We start from the raw sequence: 24,896 nt of genomic DNA, 5'->3' as shown, positions 1-24,896 counted from the left end.
AAAAGCAAAGCGAAAAGCAAAGCGAAAAGCAAAGCAAAGCAAAGAAAAGAAAAGAGAAGAAAAGAAAAGAAAAAGAAAATCACTGAGTATAACTTGATATAATCTTTGGTCAGCACTGATATGTGACTGAAACAATCCTGGAGTCAGCATGTGCTTTGGCTATTTTCACATATGAGATTCTGTTACATGACTAGTTACAAGCACCAGCTGTCAAAAAAAGCACCATTGAGACATACACTTAACACATAATGGTACGACATTTAAAAAAAATTACTAAAGTAAACTAAATGTCAACTCATTGTACAAACATCTTTCTTACAAAATAAGCTATGATAAAATGAGGCGTATGGTGTATAACTACAGTATTAATGAAACTTCTAACAAATGGATTTCAAATACACATTTTCCTTGTCTGCGCTGCATAATTAGTTTGCACATATGGCAGTCCTGATACAGCTCTCAGCTTTTAGTAAATGCACCATTAATTCAAGCCAGCACCAAACAGTATGAAACATCATGCGTTCACTTCAGAGAGACATTATTTTCTTCAGCTGCCTACAGTAATGCAATTTTGTAGAGCACCCTTTCTGAGAATGAGGTGTGGTTACATGTGTGGTTCCTTGAGGTTATTGGAAGGAAGTACAGTACAGTTTGGTTCTGCGATTCTAATGGTATTAAAAGCAGTCAAGGTATTTTGCTACAGTGGTTGCGCCTCTTCTTCCATTATTTGATGTGGCTGATTCAGACTACAATCCTATTGAGCTGATGTGAAATATGATCTCTGCAGAGACTGATATTGTAATCCTTGTCCTTTAAGACTATTTTTCTTTTTTTTGAATACCGAAAGTTTTGCAAGAGCACTTTAGAATATCCAGAAGATGTACTACAGTGCTCTTTCAGCTCTCATACATTTTAAAATTACTTATATACTACTTGGATGACTGGCCCAAAACCAAAAGGAAACATCTTTCAAATCTATTTTTTTTTAATTAAGAAAGTACCTCTAAAATGTTATAGCTCAAATTTATAAATCTAAAGAAAAACAAGCAAGTTTCCCTTTTTGTTTACATAATTTGTTATTTTCTCCATATATTACTGCATTAAAAATAAATAAACTTCTATATTTTTTTTTTAATTAGGAACTATAGCAAAATACCCAAAGTGTTACAGACTGCTAACAGGAAAAAATAGCTCACATTTTTGTGCCATTTAGTGCCATATGATGACTTCTTGAACTTTAGCTTTTTAATATACTTTAAACTGAGGTTATATAAAAGATACAGTAACCATGATCGCCATCGTAATCAAAGTTTTGGCGGTGCAGAGTTTAAGTTACCCTCCTGCAAGGGTGGTTCTGCAGTCTCGGCAGGATGAAATGGAAGAGGTCTTTCTCTCTCCCTTCCTCCCCCAAAAGTCAGTGACTGTTTCAAAGCCTTTGAAAAGCAGATACGCTCAGGTGGGTAGATAGGTGAACAGATGTGACTGAAGAACTGGACTCAGTCTGGAAGATGACTAGTAGAGGTCTATCCACAGCCTCATTCTGAGAGCTTCCCCGAGCTCTCTTAGGAGGTAGTTGTCCTCACTGCTGTCTTCCAGTTTCTTTAGCTCCTTTTTCTTATATAGATGAATGCTAGTGATTTCCAGTGTGTGAGTTCCAGGTACTGACTTTTTCTTAACTGTGTGCAAATAACTCAGTCCATCCCTCTGATGGATTCGAAAGACACCATCATCGTTGCCGTGTGAGATGATGTAGCGCACATGGTTGGTAAGGGGCTCAATGGCTGGCATGAGTTCTAGGATGTGCTCCTTGTTGTCAAGCCTGGAAATGTTGACTCTCATCTTCAAAGGACTATCCATGTCTAGACTTTCCAAGCTAATCTGCTCGATCTGAAGTAAAGGAGGAAAGATTGCTTAGAGCAGGAGAGAAACAGATATTCACTTCCACTGAGAGAAGAATAATATGTGATTATTAACAGTTTCTGCATTTGTCAAGATCTACCTGTGAAAGAAGCAATCGTAAGTCTTTTCCACCTGGGAAAACTGCTTGACTCCATATAGCATACCCTGTAAATCTTACATCTCACACAGGCTTAACAGGATAATTAAAGTCTATAGGTCTACAGAGGGAGCTCAGATTTCAGATTCTTATCAGAATCTGTTTAACTTCATGCTTGCAAAACGTGCACATAAATAAAAGACCTATGTTTACTACTGCAGTCAAGACTCCATGTGAGGCACAGTCTTGTTCCTATGACCAACTTCAGTGATGAACTTTACAGAAACACATACCACAACACTGGGAATTCCCTGAAACTTCTGGCAAAACTGCTTTAATTAATCCTGGCTTCTGAAAACAAGCAGGCCCAGCATTTGGTGATGAGGAAGTATAGCGATTATAAAGGAAACTGAAGTAAGGAGACAACTGCTGTATTGTTAGCCTTCTGCAGAAAGGGCTAGTCTGTCATGTTGTCCAATTACATCTTATTTGGACTGCTGAAAGCTGTGTGGAAAAAAGTCCCACCATTGTTTTTCTGACAAATCAGTTGTGTTCTTTTTTAATAAGTATACTTATGCTGCAGGTGTGAATCTCTCCAGAGGTGTTAGCTGTGAACACACTTGGGGGCAGGGAGCGAGAACGAGTGCATTCCTAGGAAAGCCATCTAACAAGCAACAGTTTTTGAAAGTGCTTCTACATAAATATATAGGCTGTAGTCTTCTTTAGGAAACCTGATATTAAGTGAGGTACCTAGCCTACATGTCAAGATCTTTTCACGCTTGTAAAGATACCAAAGGATTTCTCTCTCTGAGGGATTTCCAATCACATGTGAGTACATGTATGTACTAATATGCAGTGTAATTATAAACACATGGTGCAAAAAAGGAAAATCTGTGGAGAGGAGCAAGTACTGTAGTGTTTTAAATACTACACCCACAGATGCTATTAATGATTAAATGATTTCTTTTTTTCACATAGTTTTATGGATGTGAAACCTTTCACTTTTACTGCTCAAGTAGTTCTAGTACTAGAAACTGAAAAGGTTAATGCTATAAAAAAAACATAATAACAAGACACAACAATTGTGAACTAGATATGACATTAACTGTGCAATAGAAAAAATGATTTTTAAAACATCCACATATCTCTGTGGTGTGTTGACCACAGAATTCAGACTGGAACAGGTCCAATGGGAGTGGCAGTGGAGAGGGAAAAGGGATGTTTGTGGGAAGTGTGGATGTGTGTGGAGAAATCAAACATTTAGATTTTAAGTGCCAACACTATCTTCTTTAGAGCAGAAATTATAGAATTACTGGCTTCTTTAGAGACTTCGCCAATGCAAGAACTGGCTTTGATGGCATCATACAAAGTAGTGTGTACTAACACTGGAGCTTCTGGATTGTTATGTCCTTACCCTTTTAGAAAGGAGACTTGTTTCCCCATTCTTTCAATGTAACTTGTGTGGCTAGCACACCTTACCATTTTAGCTAAGGGTTTGTGTTTTGCCTATTTGCATTACATAACTCTCGTACTACTGATGGAAACTTCAGTAGTGTGTGTCCCCACCCCTAAACAGTATCAGTTTCCCATTACTGCAGATTTCAAGACCAGAGCTAATGCTACGACACAACATTCTGTCATACAGATAATGCAGATAACGTACGCAGGTATACTCTTCTAAATTCATAAAAAAAGCATATAAAAGGTGTAAATAGTAGGGCTGTCCTTTCATGAGTATCCCATAACTTATTTTTATAAGCTCACAAATGCAGTGAGAAAAGAAAATTGATTCTGAAGTGTAATCCTCTAATACCCACAGCAATTCTGCAAATATTGGATTTAAGTATATCAGCTAGGTCATGGACTCTTGTCCCCTGCAATTGTAAAAAACACGGAATAGACACCTAGACTAAAATAATCTGCAAGAGGATCTATTTAGCTGTCCCAGATCATGAAATGCTGTTCAATCTCCTCCTGACAGCAGAACAGACTGCACATGACCAGTTTCCTAGCTCTCTGCAATTTCAGGAAAATTATTTTCCTGAATATATTTTGAGGAACTAGACCACATCTCGCCCTACAAAGGATTCTTTACAAGCTTTAAAAACCTCATCTGTCCATAGCTGTTGATGTCTTTTTGAGTGTCACATCGTTCCTACCAAGAAGACCCAAGTGTGAAAACCACTGAGGCAGAGGAAAAAAAGATTTTCACTATTCAATGTGGCGTGTTAAAAAATTCCCTCCATTTTCTGATAGTGGTGAGTACAGTATCTCTGAAAATACCTCAAAGTACATTATAGTGCTTATTTATCCTGGTACGTACAGTGTCATTAGCACTTCTCTTCTTCCTGTTGTCTTTTTTGGAATAGCCATTGATTTTGCATTCATAACATGCTTCAGGGGATAAAGCATTCTCTTCATCAGCATCTCCATCCAGTGGCAGGTACTGGCCTTTGTTAAATCCCATCCCTGACACACAGTGGCTGTTGAATAAAAACATCTGGTTTAGTTACTTCTTGCAGTTTTATGAACTGTCCTGTTAAATGGAAAGTGAGTGTATGTAACAACAGGTGGGGGAAGCCTAACCCGAAGGGGAAGAAAGATCCTGGGACAAGAGCTAGCAGGGCTCATCTATAGGGCTTTAAACTAGGTTTGAAGGGGGGTGGGGATGAAACCAGAATTACAAAAGTGGCGCCTGGGAGAAGCGTACCAATGCTTCTGGGTAAAAGTGTTAGCAAGGTCTTGCAGCCTGTCCCAGTGATGGTGGGGGATGGTGAATTGTGTGACAGCAAAGACATGAGGGGTAGTGATAATTTGGTAGCTACAGTAGTGTCTGAGTATGATCAGGTATGAATTAGGGCTTGTGCCCCCAAGAAAGTGGCAGGACAATTAGCCCAGCTGAAGTGCATCTGCACTAATGCATGCAGCACGGGGAATAAACAGGAGGAGCTGGAGGCCATTGTACAGCAAGGAAACTATGATATAGTTGCCATCACGGAAACATGGTGGGAGGACATACACAAGTGAAGTGCTGTAATTGATGGCTACCAACTCTTCAAAAAGGATAGGCAAGGAAGGAGAGGTGGTGGGGTGGCCCTCTATGTTAGGGGCAGTTTTGAATGTCTGGAACTTAACAGTGTGGATGACAGTATTGAGTGTGTATGGATAAGAATTAAGGCGAAGGCCAATAAGGCAGACATCGTGATGGGAGTTTGTTATAGACCTCCCAATCAGGATGTAGAAGCCGATGAAGTATTCTACAAGCAGCTGGCAGAGGTCTCACGATCATCTGCCCTTATTCTTGTGGGGGACTTCAACTTCCCAGACGTCTGCTGGAAATACTATGCAGCAGAGAGGGAACAGTCATGGAGGTTCCTGGAGTGTGTGGAAGACAACTTCCTAACACAGCTGGTGAAGGAACCAACTAGGGGAAGGGCCCTACTGGACCTACTGTTTGTTAGCAGAGAAGGTCTTGTGGGGGATGTAAAGGTTGCAGGTCACCTTGGGCAGAGTCATCACGAAATGATAGAATTTTCAATTCTTGATCAAGTAAGGCGGGGAGCCAGCAAAACTGCCACCTTGGACTTCCAAAGGGCAGACTTTAGCCTGTTTAGGAGCATGGTTGAGAGTGTCCCTTGGGAGGCAGTTTTGAAGAGCAAAGGTGCCCAGGAAGGCTGGGCATACTTCAAGCAGGTGCTCTTAAAAGCGCAGGAGAAGGCGATCCCCTTGTCTCGAAAAACGAGCAGACGGGGAAGACGACCAGCCTGGCTAAATAGAGAACTTTGGCTGGACCTCAGGAAAAAAAGGAAAGTTTACATTCTCTGGAAAAGGGGGTTGGCAACTTATGAGGACTATCAAGATATAACAAAGCTAGGTAGGGGGGAAAATGAGAAGGGCCAAAGCTCAATCAGAACTCAGCTTGACCACTGCAGTTAAAGACAATAAGAAGAGATTCTTTCAGTATATCAATAGAAAAAGGAAGACTAGGGAAAATGTAGGCCCACTGGTGAATGAGACAGGTGCCCTAGTGGTGGAAGATACAGAGAAGGCAGAGTTACTGAATGCCTTCTTTTCTTTGGTCTTCACTGCTAAAGCTGTCCCTCATGAATCCCATACTCTGAAGGCAAAGGGGAAGGTCTGGAGAGAGGAAGATTTTCCCTCAGTTGAGGAGGACCGTGTCAGAGACCACTTGGCCAAGCTGGACATTCCCAGGTCCATGGGCCCTGATGGCATGCACCCGCGAGTGCTGAGAGAGCTGGCGGATGTTATTGCTAGACCACTCTCCATTGTCTTTGAACTGTCATGGAGAACAGGAGAGGTGCCTGAGGACTGGAGGAAGGCTGACATCACTCTGATCTTCAAAAAAGGCAAGAAGGAGTACCCAGGGAACTACAGACCAGTTAGTCTAACCTCTGTCCCTGGGAAGATAATGGAGCGACTCATTCTGGATGTCATCTCCAAACACGTTGAGGAACAGGAAGTTATTGGAAGTGGTCAACGTGGATTTACCAAGGGTAAATAATGCTTGACCAATCTGATAGCTTTCTATGATGTTATAATTGGTTGGCTGGATGAGGGGAGAGTCGTAGATGTCATCTACCTTGACTTTAGCAAGGCTTTTGACACTGTCTCCCATGACATCCTCATCAGGAAGCTGAGGAAGTATGGGCTAAATGAGGTGACAGTGAGGTGGATTGAGAGCTGGCTGCGGGACAGGACTCAGAGGGTTGTGATCAGTGGCACAGTCTACTTGGAGGCCTGTAACCAGTGGTGTCCCCCAGGGGTCAATACTCGGTCCAATTTTGTTTAATATATTCATTAATGACCTGGATGAGGGGACAAAATGTATCCTCAGCAAGTTTGCTGATGATACCAAACTGGGTGGGGTGGCTGACACCCCAGAGGGCCGTGCTGCCATCCAGCATGACCTGGACAGACTGGAGAGCTGGGCAGAGAAGAACCTAATGAGGTTCAACAAAAGCAAGTGCAAGGTCCTGCACCTGGGGAGGAAGAATGTAAAGCACCAGTATAGGTTAGGGGCGGACCTGCTGGGAAGTAGCTCGGAGGAGAAGGATCTGGGGGTTGTGGTAGACAGTAAATTATCCATGGCCCAGCAATGTGCCCTTGTTGCCAAAAAGGCCAATGGAATCCTGGGCTGCATAGGGAAGAGTGTGGCCAGTAGGTCGAGGGAGGTCATTCTCCCCCTCTACTCTGCACTGGTGAGGCCACAACTGGAATATTGTGTCCAGTTTTGGGCTCCCCAGTTCAAGAGGGACAAGGAACTGCTGGAGCGAGTCCAGTGAAGGGCAACTAAGATGATTAAGGGCTTGGAGCATCTGCCTTATGAGGAAAGGCTGAGAGAGCTGGGACTCTTTAGCCTGGAGAAGAGAAGGCTGAGGGGAGACCTTATTAATGCATACAAGTATCTAAAGGGTGGGTTGAAGGAGGATGGAGCCAGGCTCTTTTCAATGGTTCCCAGTGACAGGAAGAGGGGCAACGGGCACAAGTTAGAACATAGGAAGTTCCGTTCAAATACATGGAAAAACTTCTTTACGGTGAGGGTGACAGAGCACTGGCACAGGCTGCCCAGGGAGGTTGTGGAGTCCCCTTCTCTGGAGATTTTCAAGACCCGCCTGGATGCACTCCTGAGTAATGTGCTCTAGGCAATCCTGCTTTAGCAGGGGAGTTGGACTAGATGATCTCTAGAGGTCCCTTCCAGCTCTGAAAATTCTGTGATTCTGTGTAATCTCTACCACAGTATCTGTGTTGCATTCCTTTCCCTTCCCTCAGCAGGAGGTCTCTGCATTAATTCTTGTCACACTAGTGTGGCACACTGAATGAAGTACAACCCTTGGCTGAAGTCCTGTAGGCTTTTCTAATTTTCAAGTGTTACAAAGTAACAGAACAAAACTAGCCTGCCCTGAACTTTGGAACCAAAGAATTCAGCCATTGTCATGTACCAGAACAATGTTAATTTGTGTTTAATGTTCTAGGTTGATCAGCGTGGCTTAAAACCCTTCATTATCGAGGTACAGACGGTACCTATCCTTATGTGGTAACAGTCCTCATTCAGCAGGTTTGTGAAGGAGCTCTTGTGCTGAGATTAGGAGAGAAAGCAGAACTAATTGTTTAATGTTGCTTATATATTAGATTTAAAATGAGTGTCATGCTGCATGTACAGACATGTTTTTTTTCTAGCTTAGGGATATTGTGTGCAAAGGGAGTAGAAAGAATGACTTAGTAGCCTGTCCTTCATTTGCCCCTGTGGTCTACTCTCTGAGCAGGGTCCAGCTGGTTTATAGCCTTCTGAATGTGTCTTTGATGAATGACTGTGTGGAGATACTCACCCTTGTCCAACTCTGTAATAGCCAGGTGGACAGCCACAAAGATAGCCACCTTCAGTGTTGGAACAACCATAATTGCAGGGGTTCTTGGTAGAAGAACACTCATTCACATCATGGCACGCACTGGAGAACTGGTCATAAGAAAATCCAGATGGGCAGGCACACTTGTAACTTCCAAGTGTGTTGTAGCAAGAAGCAGAGCCACATGCATTAGGATTGGAGCATTCATTTTCATCTAGTAAGCAAACAAAAGTATATTGGTATCTTCTAATCTGATAGGTATCAGGCAAGCAAGACGTAGCTAACAAATCAGACTATCTGCAAGTCCTAGGGGTCTGCTACATTCTTGACCTCATCATTTCTTCAGAGACCAAGTCTCTGAAGAAAAAGTACTTTGGCAAAGGTCCCAAATACATAAAGCTGGGCTGTAGAGGTATTTTAGGATACTGCTACTGTTAACCTCATATTGATTCAATGCTCCTCCTTCCTGTTTTGCTCAGGGGTCCTCTTTTCCCTAGCAGCATACACTCATACCATATAAGGTCCATAGAGGAGAAATGAGCTCCAGTCATACTTCAACCATGATAGTGTTCCTGGGCACCTAGCAATGGAGCAAAGTTAGCCCATACTTGTAGTGGAAACCTGCAGTCTCTGTGAGGGAAAAGACAATCTAAATGGCCAACCAAAATGAAAGAGAAAAGGAAGTATTGTCTTCACCTTGTGGGTGTTGAATTAAGATACAGAGAAGACTCCTTCAGTCAGTGTGACTGATTTGGTTCCAGGCTATATTGTGAAAAATGAGCGAAAAAAGTAGCTTGTTGTATGGAAGATCATGCTTTTGATAGCTGGCACATGTTGCTTGTTTTATTTATCTTACCAAGGTACTGTTTCCCTGTAGGTGTTTTCCTCTCCAATACCATTAGTGCATGCTCTCCCATTCTTGACTGCAGTTATTAGGAAGCATATTCTTTTGAGGACTATCTATAATATTCATAAACTGTAGCTGTTTTGGAATTTTGTAGGACTTGATTGTCATGTATTCCTGTCACTCCTACCCCAGTCCTTTGCTTTCTTTGCTGCAGAGCAGTTTTAAGTAAGGAGTGATGATGGTGTGCTACTTAATACAAAATGGGTATAATAAACTAATTTATATGTCTAGGATCAGGACAGTAAGATCAGAAATGTATGGCAGTGCTCACAGCCATCCTCTGATTATGACACTATTGACAGAGAACCATGAAAGCAAACTTGAAAAGGTAAATATGTTGTTATGATGCCTTGTGAACAGTATACAGGATGGGGTTGTTTGGTGTGTGTTGGTTTTTATTAAAAAAACAGAATTCCCACATTTCATTGGGAATTAGCTTAGTTCATGAAACACAAAAAAGAAATTATGGATTGAATGAGCTAAATTTACAACAAAACTGCTAAGATGGTTAATTTGTCCCTGTTCTCTATGCAAAGAATTAATGTTGGCCTTAAGACTGCATATTGGAAGTAGGAAACCCTTAATGGTTATGTTGATATTTTTTCTCCCCACACAGTAAATGCTATTCTGTAGTATTCCCAAATTGCTAATGATGGTGAGCAATTCTTACTGATGAAAGCTGAATTTATTTATTCCCCCCAGCAGAAGTGTTAACACTGATGCTTTCAGGAATTCAATGGAACATGTTTCCACCTTTCTAATATGGGGATTTTTCTGAGGAGAAGGGAGTCAGAATTTAGGTCTTACTAGGAAAACTCCTTGTCACACAGAGTTTCAATAGGATGAGTTTGTTTTCTTGTTACCTTATGTCATTGATTTATGTTGGGAGTAATAAGCGTATGGAAGGAGGGGAGAGAGGAAAAAAAGATTTGTGTCTGCATACTCTTTGTCCCCTATTCTTGTCCTCACCCGGCAGTTGTCACTATAAACACTATGACATCTTTGCTGCTTAAATGTAGCCTATGCTGTTTGTTTCCTTACCAACACATTGATTCCACTGGTAATGCTGAATATATCCTTGTGGGCATCCACATCTGTATCCACCCAACATGTTTTGACAGCCATGCTGGCACCTATGGTTTCCATCACATTCATCCACATCTTTGCAATTGGGAGAAAAGTACAATAGGACAGAACACACAATTATAGACGTCGCCAAAGACATTACTCACTTTGATCATAATCACTGAAACGCAGTATTTTGACAGAGGAGTACTGCTGTAAGACGGAAGCACCATTCAGGCTGGTCTTTTGGAAAGCCAGAAAGTCAATTGATGTAGCATTCTTTCTATCTATCGATAATCCAATTGAAGCTTATGAGCCTTTACATGACTGAAATTTGGAGAAGAAACACTATTCCTGTTAATCCCACATGATGTTGCCTTGATGTAATGTTTAGAATCTGGATGTTTTTTTATTTCAGTTTTCAAACCAACTATGTAAGAGTAAGCTTTCAGTTTCCTGGAACATACTGAAGTGTTTGAATATGAGGAATATATACCAAATTTAGAGGTAAGTGCTAACCTTTGCAACTAAAAAGAAAAAGCCATCTAAAAAGTCTCTGAGGTAAGTGTAAATAAAGGAGAAATACACAAAGAATACAAAAAATGTAAAAACTCAGTCATCTGAAATACTGTCTGCTATAGGAAGTAAGTAGATTGTAAGCAGCTTAATATGTCAGGTACAGTGTCCACTTCTAGCAGAAATAAAAAATCATGCATGGTTCTAAGTTACACTCTAGTTGTCCACAGTTTGAAATAAATTTAATGGAATTGCGATGTCCCAAAGCCAGAGGTGCAAAAAACCATTGTGCCAGGAACTGAAAGCTGTCATTTTGTCAGTAATGGCATACAGGGCAATTCTGATGTGCTAGTTATGTATGCATCTTGTGAATGCTTTGATGTATATAATTCAGTGTTCTGTTTTGTAGGTGCTGGGTATAGTACACAGTAAGGATGTATCTACTTTATGAGAAGAGACTAATCTGACAGAAGAGAATGCTTTCTAAAACTTCTGGCTGTGTCTATTCTGCATTGTTACTCTAGAAACAGGCTCTAAATATCAATTCCTGTTTTAAGTGCTGTATCATGGTAGCTGACATTTGAGATGTCATAAATTTGTGCATGTATACCTCTGCATTTCTAATTCTCAGCAGCCAGATGGCCTAGCCTTTTAATTTCTTCTTTGCTCAGTATCTGAGGCCCACTGAGAGTCTGGAGGTCTCAAATACAGACTTCCTGACTGGGGCTCTCTTTTGGGTCAACAGAGAGAGATGAAGCTCAACAATATGTAATTTGTATTTTAACTGTAGCGAATTACCCTTCTGAATATGTATCTCTGGCAGAAGACTTAAAGTACGGAATTTAGAATCTAATCTTAGATACCCTCAGGTGGATGATAGAATTTGCTGAAACAAAAATTGTAGAGAGATTCTGTTTAGACTGAATGAAAATGAAAAAGAAGAAAAATCTCGACTTTTAGATGCATAAACCTGTGTGAACTTGAAATGGCAGCCCGGAAACAATTGCTAAAAGATTGAACTGAACAGTCACTTTTATTCTAATTTGTGTAAAAATTGCTCAGGCAGTATGTTCTTACATACAATTTTGCTTAAAATTACTCAAATACATTCCTATTTCTTTTTGGTATTTACTTTTACTATGGCTGGTGCTCTGTTTTATCTGTCTTTGACATCACAGGATCCACTAGACACAGTTTTGCCCCATAAAAAAATTTGACCTTTGCTAGTTACCTTCACAATTTAATCCAGTAGAATCCAGAGAAAATCCCCTTTGACATTCACAGGTAAAACTTCCAGGGGTGTTTTGGCAAATTCCTTTTGATCCACAAAGTGATGGCTGAGAACCACATTCATTGTTATCTTAAAAATGCAGATGAAAGAGAGTAAGATTGGTATACATTGTGGCATGATTTTAGACATATTCATATAACGTTTCTTAAGAGGCTGAAATCCACAGAGGTGCAACAGTTTATTTTGAAAATGTAGCTTTTCATATTTAAATGTCAGATGACGTCACAGCTCATGCAGAGCTATGAGTAATTAATACATTGCAAGTGCAAGTTTTAATTCAATTATTAGTGCAAAAGACCCAAGTACGTAATTGCTGCCAGTGGAAAAATGCTGCACTTCTGTATTCGCTGAACTAAATAGTTTCAGTTGGCAAGATTGATACATGTGCTTAAGATCTAAAGACATCTGTATCTATTAAAAAAGAAAATGCAGTCTGGTTTTGTTTAACTACATTTTAAATCAGATTTTAATACTTTACTCCTTTGTCCCCATATGCTTATACTTAGAATATAATAACATGTATTAAATATGTACAACTGTTTACTAAGCAAGCAAATACAAATGGTGAATAGACTGATTTTTCTTTAGCTATAATTGCTGCTTTTCAAAATCTGTTTTCTGGATGTCTGACGTTATTGCTCTGTATTATTACAGTTTATACAGAGCAAAAGAAATGAATGAGAATTGAAAATGTTGTTCTTATAGAAAAACTGATGCAAGAAAACTAATGTTTTTCTTACCAATACAAGCTGTGTGATGTTGCGTAAAACCAGGTGGACATTTGCACGTGAAACCTCCAAGGGTGTTTACACAGAGAAACTGACAATTGTGTTGTTTGGTTTGACATTCATCAAGATCTGAAAGTAAGAGATGTTGTTGTCTTAAGAAAAGTCAACAAAAAAAGAGGTACATTTAGTCTAACTTGACAAAAATATCACACTTCAAACCTTTTTCCTTTTAAGTCAAGGTGCAACAAAATTAAAAGTTACTGTGTATAACTTTCTTTACCTTTACATGTCTTTCCATCTTCTTGAAGGATGTAGCCCCGAGGACATGAGCACTGATAGCTCCCTTCTGAGTTCTTGCAGATAAAATTGCATGGTTTAGGAGACTGGGAGCACTCATCAAGATCTAAAGAGAGAAACTGTTACGTATCTGTTGTACTGATTTCTTTGTCTGTCTTTGAAGGCTGTTTTCTATCAGCACTATATTTAAGGCAAAAATGTGTGTAGAAAAAGTCCCCAATTTACATTTTTTCAGAGCTTCTATTTCTTTCTTTATGGATGTGTTGCTGTGGAGTTCCCATGTAGTTGTCGCTACAGTGACAAACTGAGTGTCTTGAAAAACTAATATACTAGAGTAGCAGTGGCATTAATATTTTCATCTAAGGACTAAGTATTTATTTTTGGGCATACTATGGTATACTTATATATGTTAACCAACAGGAATGTGGGAAACTCTAGACCACGAAGTAATGAGCTGGTTTGTCAGTCAAAATGGTTATACAGCTGCAACATATTTCAGTGCTCATTCTACTGCAGGAATATTGCCAGTACAGCTTGTTTCTCCATTTCCCCAAATGAAATACAAAAGTAGAAGTGCGTATCAAGAAAAGAAAGATAGAAAAGAGATAAAAGAAAAAAACCTGCTTTAATACAATGGTTTACAGAGGTTGATACTTTATTATGTACGAATTAAAAAAAATAACTGAGGATTAAGATGCTGAATCTTACCAATACAAGATGTGCCACTTATGTCAGTGGTATAGCCAACTTTGCAAAAGCATCGGAAGGAGCCCATAGTGTTAATACACTGTCCATTTCTACATAGGTTTGGCATGACCTTACATTCATCAATATCTGTACAGAAAATATTAAATATGTCATCTTTCAGTTTTAAATTTTACTTTTTTCTTCTCTTCCATTTTTGCACAGTTCCTCATCATCATGCTTCTGATAGGAACTTTACCCTTTCTTTCTCTTTAAAAATAGATCTGAATTCAAAGTCACACATCCTTCAAACTTTCATTATTGTTTTTTGTATCAAAACCTTCCTGCTATTTCATTGGGTAATCAGGTTCCAGTTTTGCTAATTCAAAATACAAAACTCATAGACGTGAATTTTCTTATGACCAGTTAGATGACAAAAAATTTTTCACCACAATTTAAAAATGTATGTTAGCTTCTGCTTCCTGTGTGGAAATCATAACTGCAAAACATTTAGTAAGACTGTTGTTGGAACAACTGTTGTTGCCTTTGCCATGTATGCAACTCTTCAGCATACAAAAGCTTTGGGATCATTTCTAGCTTTTAGTTACTGGTTGGTACCTTCTGCTTTAGATACCAACCCTGAAAATTCTGCTCAGCTGTAAGTATTCTGGTTGCAGCTACTGTTTAAAAGTGTCTTTAATTTCTGGTCTCTCAGCAGTATTTGAATGATAGAACAATTTAGGCTGGAAGGGACCTTAAAGATCATCTAATTCCAACCCCCCTGGCATGAGCCGAGCCCCCTTCCACTAGACCAGGTTGCTCAAAGCCTCATCCAACCTGGCCTTTGAAAAATCAAACTCTGTTGTTTTCCAGGGAATTCTTCAAAGGAACTTCAAAAGGAATTCTGCATTTTCTTAAATATGTGAGCATATTCTTTTCCCCTTTTCTGCCTCTTTTCATCCCTGTAAATACCTCTTCCATCTGTAGTATAGCCTGGTCCATGCGGACAGAGTTTCTTATACTGGGTGGTTCCGGGAAGGGGACACAGCTCACACTGGTTACCCCAGCCCCGGCCTCCATCACAGCAGCACTCAGATTTAGTGACAAGATTCCGGCTGCTTGAAGCCATCTGACACATTGTCTGTAAAACTTCAGCAAAGCAAAACCCTTGGCGATTATCTGCAAGGAAGAAGTAGAGAGATCAAGAAAGAGAGAGATCAGATAAACATCTGATCCATTAAGCATCTGATGTACGATTCTGGCTCTTTGTTGACACACACAAGCACTAGAGTATTATTAGCAACCTGTCTGTGAAGTCTATTTTGCCTTAGCCTTTCAGATTTGTTGTGTCTTCTGATAATCTGCTGCCATTCCAAGTGTATTCCAGACACCCCTAAAGTTCAGTACCCGCATGAGTTGGATACTCATGGTGAGTTTTACTTCTAGGAAAGTTGTGCCCTGGGGCATATCTGTTGAGCTTGCTTGATAGTAAAAGGCTGGGGGTGAAACTGAGCTTCCACTTTAGGTGCTTATGTTTGTCTTGCATTGGAACTATTTACTTGGAGTGGGGTTAGAAGTTTGGTTAGTTTGTTTTACTGGCCAAAATAGCATGTCTGATGATCTATAACTATTATGATGTGGTTTAAATAACAAAATCCTTAGCATTTAAAAGTGTCTATGCAACTCAGTGCTTTTCCAGTGGCACTCCTAGTTTTTGTGGGGAGAAAAAAATATTTGTATAGCCTTACTGTTGATCTGTCCCCTTCTAATTCTACTTTCCTGAATTTTTAAACCTTTTGGTTAATACCCGTCAATCATGAAAGAGGAGCAAAACTTCAGTCATCAACATCCTAGAAGTTTCCTTCTAAGAGGCAGCTGAGGAAAGCAGAGATCCCAGCTTCCAGTGTAAATGGAAACTAAATTTTGCAGAGATGTTATCTTCTAAATAGGCTATGTCACCTGACTTATTTGTTAATTAAATTGGAGATATTGTCAGCTACCGTCTGACGCTTATTTTATTAAATGAAAGACTTTATTTTTTTCTCTTAAAGCTAAAAGTTAAAATCCTTCAGATCCCTCAGAATGTGTAAATGTATCAACACCCAGGTGACCTCCTCTTTTCCAAGTATGAGGAGTAGACTCTCTACATTGCTTCTATGACTCAGGTAAAATGCAAACTCTTGCTTTAGGCAAAATTTATTTTGGGGGCCTGGTAACTTAACTGTTTACATTAAATAAAGCTGTCCTCACTGAAAGTGTCAGTTATGTAAGACACCATGTTTGCTGTAGTAATATGCAGGACTTGGCAATCTCTGTTCTCCAAGACAGGTATATTGTGCAGGTCTTTTTGCACGTTATGACTTGAAGAACACATAAAGCCTTGTCCCCAGTTTGAGATATGGAATAAATTTTAATGTGAACAGAATACAAAGCTTTGCATAGTATATTTAAAATAATACCATCTACGTCTTAATGTTTGTGCTTTAATTCTGAAGAAATACTTTGTTTCCATCAGACTCATTTTTCATTGTAATCTCCAACCCAGGAAACCCTAAAGCAAAAGCAGCAATGCACAAACTAACCCAAAGCATAGTTTTCAAAAATAATAAGAAAATCATATATTAAATGTAAGGAAGCAATAATGACCTCAAAGCAGGGTATTTCCTTGGCATTAATGACTGGCTGAGGTTAACAGACTGCAGCATCCTCTTCCCATTTGGTCTTAATCCTTAGGAAATACCCTGCACTTCCAATGTTATTGCTTTGCCATGAAGTCAGCACACTACTGATGACAATTTATAGGGAGCTGGTTTTACAGTTCTTTTACATAAGATAATATCGAAGTATTTTTGATGTGAGAATACTAACAAATACTCATACAGTTTCAGTATTATATCTACACTTGAACATGTAAATGTAAGGCTTTGCAGTTCTGTTTGATTTCTGAAAAAGGGGCAATTAATTTTATAGGGCAAATGACAAGCCTGAACATATTGAAAAGGAAATAGATGTTGATGAATATAAAACCCTTCATCAGCAATTAATGTGTGTGCCTTAGAACTTTTTCATATATGTCACAATTTTTTTGGTGAAATCCTAGTATTTTGTATTCAGAATTGCTGTCTGAATTAAAGGTACAGAAAATTCAGATGCCTAGTTGCAGTACTGTTGTGCTTCGGATTGTGTTCTGAATTTGCAAACACTTAATTTTGCTCTGCATCCCAGTTTTTGATCTACCTAAGGTAATTAAATTCTGCTTCTTCTTTAAAAATACCTGTATTTTGTCTGGATAGTGTTGCTTATCACCATATTTATGTCCTTTGGAATTTAGACACTTCTATGTGAGGCCCCCGATTGCTAGACTCAGCTGACATTCTCAAGATGCTCCTCATTCCTATCATTATTTAATATCATATTATTGTTTAATTAATAAGGATCACTATTTAATTTCTGTAGATATGAGAGCTGTTAGGTACTCAGAAGCCTAATTGACACTCTGCATCCTTTATACTTTAATGTAAGATGAAATGTATGTATATGAAAGAGGCGTTTACCAAGACACTCAATGCCTGAGGGACTTGACAGGAATCCTTCATTACATTCACATCGGTAGCTCCCAATAACATTCATGCAGCGACCGTTTTCACAGATGCCTGGCTTGGTGCGGCACTCATTTTCATCTTTACAAAAATATAATAAAAAAAATTAAAGAAATTGTTATCAGAAAATATATCAGACTCGTAGAATGCATTAATTATTCTGTGTAATATTTGCAAAATATTTGCAAGAAGTGGAAAAGAAACAGCTGATTAAGCCTGGAAAGGACTTTCCTAATAACACTATCCTATTCCATTCCTTATACACTGCATCCTAAGACGAAAGCTTTAATCCTCCTATGTTCTTTTCGACTTATAGCAAGAAGTAGAAAACACTTGCAGCAGAGCAATTTCTAGTCTTCTAGACTTCTACCTGGCAAGTAACACTTAAAATAGAATTGCAATATATGCATGATTGAGTAACAAATTTTCACTTTGTAATCATTAAGAGTATGTTTGATCTCTTCTGCAATCACTCACATTTCAGTCAGCATATCATTTCCCTGAAACAGTTTGCAATCTTAGTGTATTTTCTTCCATAGCTAATGGCACAGATATAAGCACTATAAGCAATGGCACACTATAAGCAATTACACACCTTTACAGATGCTTAAAATAAAACTTCAGAAAAACCTGAAGTGATTTAAAGGCAGCATCACGCGGCTAAAAAAGGCAAAATTATTGTTAATACAGATTATTTCCCCTGAAAAATACCATAATGATCTGTAAAGGAGAGCAGACATTCTCTTGCTGAAGGAACACTGTTTAAAATATTTTCATTTAAAGCATTAACTGAGATGGAAGTTTATTTTTTTTTTTCCTCTGAGCCAATGACATCCTCAGATACTTCTGTCCACAGAGAACTTTGGAATGGTCTTGTGTTTTTTTTATGTACCAGAAGGACATATAATTTGCAAAATGTAGCTATTGTTTCCCCCTCAAGTAATTGAGAAAATGATGGAGGAAAGCTGTTTGCTCATTTGCAGGATGGAGAATTATTTTGAACTATGGCAGTTTCCACATCTTTTGCTCTTTATGGCTTTTATATGTTGTTTCAGAATCTTACAGTTTTAATTCTTTAAGGAACTGCCACATTGTTTATAAACAATATTAATGCTAATGGAAATGTAACAACGTTTATGATAGTTTTGCTTCCTACTCATCAACTGAGGTCTCTTTTTTTCGTCAACTTAAGTTTTTAAATCTAACAAGTGTCTGAAAAACTTTCAGATTTTGTTGCTAAGCTTTACCTGTGCAACCTTCTCCATCAGGTCTCCGTGCCATTCCAGGAGGACAAATGCACATGAATGTACCGATCAAATTTTTGCACATCATGCCTCTTGATTCGCAGTCATGAAGACCTTCAGCACACTCATCTAGATCTGGAAAAAAAAAAAAAAATTGTGTTTGAACTTCCTTCCAGTAGCTTCTGTTACTGAAGACAACTAGCACCTTCTCAAGAAAAAGGACATACAGACTTCCCTAACTAAAAAGCGCTGAAAAATCTGAGAGCTGTGCTTAACTGCAGTTGTCTTAATCTTTGTGAGCTGTGTCATCTTGTCATGTTAAAGATGAACCTCCCCATTGTGACTTTCTTGGCTTTACAATCCCCATCAAGGGGTAAATTTGATGACAAAAACACTAGATACTGATCTTAGATGAGATCTGAAAGAGTAAATCATCATCTGCTGGGGTGTTTGTTACATTCCACTGACAGGATGAATGCAAGATCCACAGAAATATTTGGATTATGCTTTGACCAGTACAGGGTGATAGAAGCTGGGGAGGAGTTTACATGTCAGTCATTACCTTTGCACATTCTTTGGTCTTCTCTTAGTTCATAGCCGACTGGACATGTGCATTCATAGAAACCGTATGTGTTGATACAACGAAAAGCACACAGCAAAGGATTCTGAGCACACTCGTTTATATCTGAACAGAAAAGAATAAAACATCAATCTCTACTAAGTTTTAAAATAATCACCAAGAAGGTTTTCTTATACCTGTGCTTCTCTTGTCAGCTAAAAAGTATCAGAAATTTAATAATTAAAACCAGAAACTTGTGAATGTTTCATTAGAAACATTAGTAGCCAGAGAAAACTGAACAAAGCTCTGCTTAAAAATAACAGCATAATATAATAAACCTGGAACTACTTGATCTTAGAATGACAATTTGGGACAGGCTGACTTCAGATTTTTATCATATGACCATTTTTAATGTATTTTTGTGTGATGAAGGATGTCAGCTTTTTATCCAACTCTAAAAAAAAAAGAATTCTTGCTTCAGAACGAAAATGAATTACGATTCATAAAATACAAAATTTGTAAGAAGCATCCTGATCAGCATCTGATGAGAGCAGAATGGTTGTACACAAATCCCACAATGTGAAAAATAAGAGGTACTTAATGAAACTAATAGGGGATACATTTAAAACAGATGAAAGAAAATACTTTTCTAAGTAGAGGAAGTAGTGACATTCTGGATCACGCTGCCACAAGAGGCTGTGGAAGCAGATGGTATCAGCGGATTCAAGACTGTACTGGACAGATTCTTGGACAACAGATCTATAATCACGGAATCACGGAGTTTTCAGAGTTGGAAGGGACCTCTAGAGATCATCTAGTCCAACTCCATAAGTGGATACTAAATCCACTCTGCAGGGATGCATCCCCCAGTTTACACTGTATTTTCCCTATATCCTCAGCTCTTGCATTAAAGTAGTGAACTGCAGAAAGTTGTTAGTCATGCTGTCATGCTGAATTAGCATTTCAACTGTGAGGGATAAAACAATGGGCTAGATGGACCATTGGTCTGATTTCAGTTTTTTACATTCAGTGTAAGTCACTTGTCACTATAACTGTGATGAGTGGGCCAGTTCATAGCTGCTCTGCCTCAGTTGTGAAAAATGCCCTGCAAATTCAGGAATTTTTGCTGTAGTTAGCTATACCATTTATGAAGATATTTTGGAGGCTCAACAGTCACTGTTCCCTGCTCCCCTGACCCCCTCCAAACAGCTGAACAATGTAACATACCACATCATGCAGTTTGGGAAATCCTATGCTAAACTAAAAATACTGCTTAAATCAATTTGAGACTTCTTTTTCAATGACGTATTTCAAGTAGAGAAACTTTTATTCCTCCCAGTTATTATAGCACTAAAGGCATGTTTAATAAAGTAATTTGAATACTGACGACGGGACATAAACTAGAGGGGAAAAAAAAAGAGGACAAGTTACCTTCACAATTCATCATCGGGCCTGGCTCAAATCCTTCATGACAGTTGCACTCAAAACTGCCGATCACGTTAGTGCACGTACCATTCCCACATGGGTTGCCAATTGAACATTCATCAGTATCTGTATATAATGAATAAATGGAAACTGAAGAGAACTGGGACACATTTCAGATTGTGTTTTAAATTCAAGTGTTACAATTCTTATAATTTATGAACTATGGACACACCGATGCAATGTACTCCAGTGTAATCCAAGTTGTATCCCATGGGGCACTCGCAGCGGAATGATCCATCAGTATTGATGCAGTGACCATTTGAGCAAATCCCAGGGCTTTCAAGGCATTCGTTGACATCTAAAAAGCAGGAAGATATTAGCAACCACTTAGCTGATGCATTTCTGCATCAAGTCTTATAAAAGCATTTAAGAAAAAACTTAAAGTGCTCTATTCTGTTTGTCTCTAGCCATACAATTTCAAAGGTAATCTTTTAACTATCATTTCGTAGTGGTCCACATTTATTAAAGGTCAGCCTCTCATCACCGGGGGCTGTGGGGAGTAAGCCATCACATGCTTTAATATCCAAGTCTAGTTTTAAGTATAAATAACTTTTTGTTTTTTTAATTATCTGGAAAAAGAATACCTACCTTCACGTGTATCATCAATTCCAGGAATAGTTCCATGGCCATATGGACACAGGTCCTGAAAAGCAACTGTAAAGGTATGTTTTTTTAAAAAAAAGAGGGAGCAAGAGAGACAACCATGACAGAAAGTTCAAACCATCCAAAAATCTTCTATATCACATTTTTCAAAACCGCCAACTTTTAAAATCATGGTCATTATGCTGTCAGCATTATGCTGCAACAGCAACACTCTCTCGGTCGAGGAAGCAGCACTAGAACTCATTGAGCTGCTGTGTGTGTGTGCTTGGTGCCGTCCCCTTTCTGTACTTGGAGAAAACCAAGAACTGAAAACTGTTGATTACTTCAGGGATTCTTGGCACTGTCCCATTTTGCTCTTCTCTTTTGCCTAAAGCACGCTAGATGTACAGATGGAGGCTACTAGTTCATTTCCCTACAGAGCAAAACCAACAACTCAGGATTTCTCTTTTTCTGTAGTTTCTTCTGTTTAATTTTGTTCCTTTTGTTGACCTGAAAATGGTTCTAGAAAAGGCCTTTAAGAGAGAATGCCAAGAACGTCTCTCCTTCTAATGATCAAAAAGGTACAGCACAAATGTGCTCTTCATTTTCTCCCACCTAAAAAGGCTTTATTTTAAATCTTGAAGTGTACCTTCTTCTTCCTTTGGACAGAGCTCACAAGGATCACCCCATCCTTCTCCTGGCATTTTACTGCAGCAACACTTTGCCTTTGTGGTGTTGAAAGCCTTTGGCACTGAGCATTTCCCATTCTCAAAGTTAGTGAAACAGAAGCTCTGGCGAGTATCTAAAAAAGACAACAAAGTTAGGTGGAGCTAGCACCTCCTACCTGGTTAGATGACAACTGCCTAGCCCTGAAAGGAGTAACGTTAGGCCTGTGTTTTTCATACTATTTTGAAAGCACATTCCAACCCTCAGAAGGGTGTAGTTTGTAAGTGACCTGCAGAGGTTCCTTTTTACTAATTCTACAGAGTATCTATTATCTGTTAGAATAAGTTATTACATTGCTTAATCATTAACTTACCAAAACATCTCCGTCCATTATCAGACAGCACAAAACCTGTAGGACAGATGCACTGGAAACCTCCTGGAGTGTTTGTACAAGAGCCAAAGAGACAGATGTTGGGATCCTCGTTACACTCATTAATATCTGCAAATTAAAGGAGAAAAGGTTCACTGTAACCTCATTGGCTGTGAATTCCTTGGTTAAGAAAAATTGTTTACTTATTTAACTTCAGCAGGAGGTGCTCCTCCAATAAAGCACCCAAGAGATAAAGCTGCCCAAAGGTTCCACTCTCAAATTGGAGCATTTCACTGGCATGCACTTTCCTCTCCAAATACCATTCTCTGTTCTTGTTTTATTTATAACATAAACATTAAGTAAATGCTTTCAGACTGAAACAGAGGAGAAGATCTATTTCTGATAAGAAAAGTATTTTTCTGTAAACATAAACCAACCAAAAATTAATTTTAAAAAATCTGTATGTCGGGGGTTCTTTGTAATTAAAGGTGGGCTTTTTCATGCTGATTGACTGATTCTTGAACTGAAACTATAGCTAGTTATTTGTAGAGGGAGGCCTATGATTATATTTATAGATTCAGATATATATTTACCAGTCTTCTACAGCCACTCTTGGTATGTTATTTGAAATTTTTTCCTGTTCAATTGCATAATTTAGACTATATCGCTATGACTATTTAAATATGAGATTAATTTTTTTAATTGGTATCTTTTTATAATTATTAAAAACTTAAACCAAAATGAAAGAATACTTAATATAAACAACAAGTGCCTGTAAAATCATGCAGCTCAAACAGTATCAGGCTGCATATCCTGCATCTTTATAGGCAACAGAGTAAGAAAAGTAATACATTGATAGACCTTTAATTTTTCATATTTATTATTTAAAACTAAATTTTAATTTATTATATTCTGCAAATACTGACACAAGATATAAGCCACCTTGCTAAAGTAATTTGTATAAGTAATTATCATTTAGTAAATTCTGAAGTGTATTTTAATAATCTTCAAAGCTATACCTGCAGTACAACCCCTTCTGAGTCTTTCAGTAAAGGATATTAAAAGAACCATCAGAGAGACCTATAGCTGTATAAGCTTTCTACAATAATATCCATATTGATCTAAATCAAAGTGTAGGCAGGAATAGGTGTCCTCCATGAAAATAAGCTTCTTGGATGTTGAGTCACAATTTTGTAGTCCCATTTTTCCTGATATTTGTTGGAGACTACTACACTGAATCTTAGAAAACTGACCTGTATTTAGCAGATAAAGAAACATGGAAAACAGCCTTTATCACTAGGAAAATTTAAGCGAGTGATGGAAGAAGTCAGGCGAGGTTGCTTCTGAAAAATATTACCTTGAGTCCCATTTTCAGAATTTACTATTAGGTACAGCACATGCATAAACCACTGTAGCGTAATCTGGCATATGATCAAACTCTGCAGTAGCTTCCCGTGGACAGGCTCTTGTCAAAGTGAAGCATTTTAAGTCAGCTTATTTCCGTGAAACGAGCATAATTAATTTCTCAGTTAGTGTGGCAGTTGCTGATACACAAAGCTCAGCAATTCAGCTGCATTAATGTGAAGGAAAAACTGCTCTTTTGAAGTACTCATAATTACTGTAATGAATGGCTTGGGACACATGGAAGAAACTCTTTTTGTGGCCGTGATGAACAGGTGACCAGCCAGACTGTGGAAGTAAATGAGTCCTCTCCCCTTCATTCCCGTAAAATGAAAGGAAATACATACTAAACTAGTAGGTGGAAACTAAGAATTTTTCTGTGGCTCCCATCTGTTTCGGTTTCTCCTGCATATAATCACTGTGAGCTCATAAAGTAATCTAGTCATTGCCAACCTTCATATTACAGACAGAAGTAATGAATTCTTATAAAGCTGTTTGCATATAAGATCAATAGACAGTAATGGGGAACGTATGTTGCAAGAGCTGTCATAATATTAATCAAAGTATTAGTACAATCACATGTGATTATTCAGGCATTTTCTAGGTACTTTAGCTGCAAATTTCTTGGACACAAGGCAGAATGAAGAAAAAGAATGCAATTAAGTCCCTTTTACTCAGTTTGGGCAAAAATCTGTTTGGCAGTCACTGATGCTGTCAAAAACATCAAGAGATTCTGTCAGGATATTAAAGTGGCCATAAACAGTGATATTCTCAGAAAACCAAAAGCTTTCATTTTAAATTCATGATTTTACAACTGTAGGTGATTTGAATTCATCTCAAACATAATTGCTAATATGGAAACAGCAGCTGCCAAAAGAAACCATGAAATTGGCAGGCAAACTGAATGTGGTGACATGATACAAAAGAATGAGAGAAATCCAGGGCTTAGAAAATACATCCTATTGTTAAAGATAAAAATGCAAAAACGTTCCAGTGATCCAGTTCCCGCACCCATTCAGATTAGGTGCCTATAGGCCTAATCTTTTTGTCCTCACCAGTGTTTTCTTCAGTCCATACAAGGACAAGCTGCTTATTTATTATTGGGAGTTATTTGGATGAATGTGTGTCTGGGGTGTCACAC

At 38.6% G+C, this 24,896-nt stretch overlaps 1 protein-coding gene across 1 annotated transcript in view; it reads right to left on the bottom strand.

Moving 5' to 3' along the window:
- Positions 1-1,512: 1,512 nt before the first annotated feature.
- The window catches only part of FBN2 (fibrillin 2), a gene marked incomplete at both ends in the record, with an annotated part of 173,634 nt that continues 150,250 nt past the window's right edge, over positions 1,513-24,896 (bottom strand). Inside the window, 17 exon segments of the mRNA XM_082498059.1 lie at positions 1,513-1,887; positions 4,320-4,479; positions 8,344-8,575; positions 10,310-10,429; positions 12,081-12,209; positions 12,881-12,997; positions 13,149-13,271; positions 13,874-13,999; positions 14,822-15,028; positions 17,404-17,529; positions 18,696-18,827; positions 19,255-19,377; positions 20,683-20,802; positions 20,909-21,034; positions 21,325-21,390; positions 21,968-22,120; positions 22,358-22,483. Of these exon segments, the coding sequence (XP_082354185.1) occupies positions 1,513-1,887; positions 4,320-4,479; positions 8,344-8,575; positions 10,310-10,429; positions 12,081-12,209; positions 12,881-12,997; positions 13,149-13,271; positions 13,874-13,999; positions 14,822-15,028; positions 17,404-17,529; positions 18,696-18,827; positions 19,255-19,377; positions 20,683-20,802; positions 20,909-21,034; positions 21,325-21,390; positions 21,968-22,120; positions 22,358-22,483 (2,561 nt within the window).

The sequence above is a fragment of the Vanellus vanellus genome, assembly GCF_965231255.1.
Source record: "Vanellus vanellus genome assembly, chromosome: Z".
In the NCBI taxonomy this organism is placed as follows: domain Eukaryota; kingdom Metazoa; phylum Chordata; class Aves; order Charadriiformes; family Charadriidae; genus Vanellus; species Vanellus vanellus.
The sequence above is the reverse complement of the archived record's forward strand: the minus strand, read 5'-3'. Positions and strand labels throughout refer to the sequence as shown.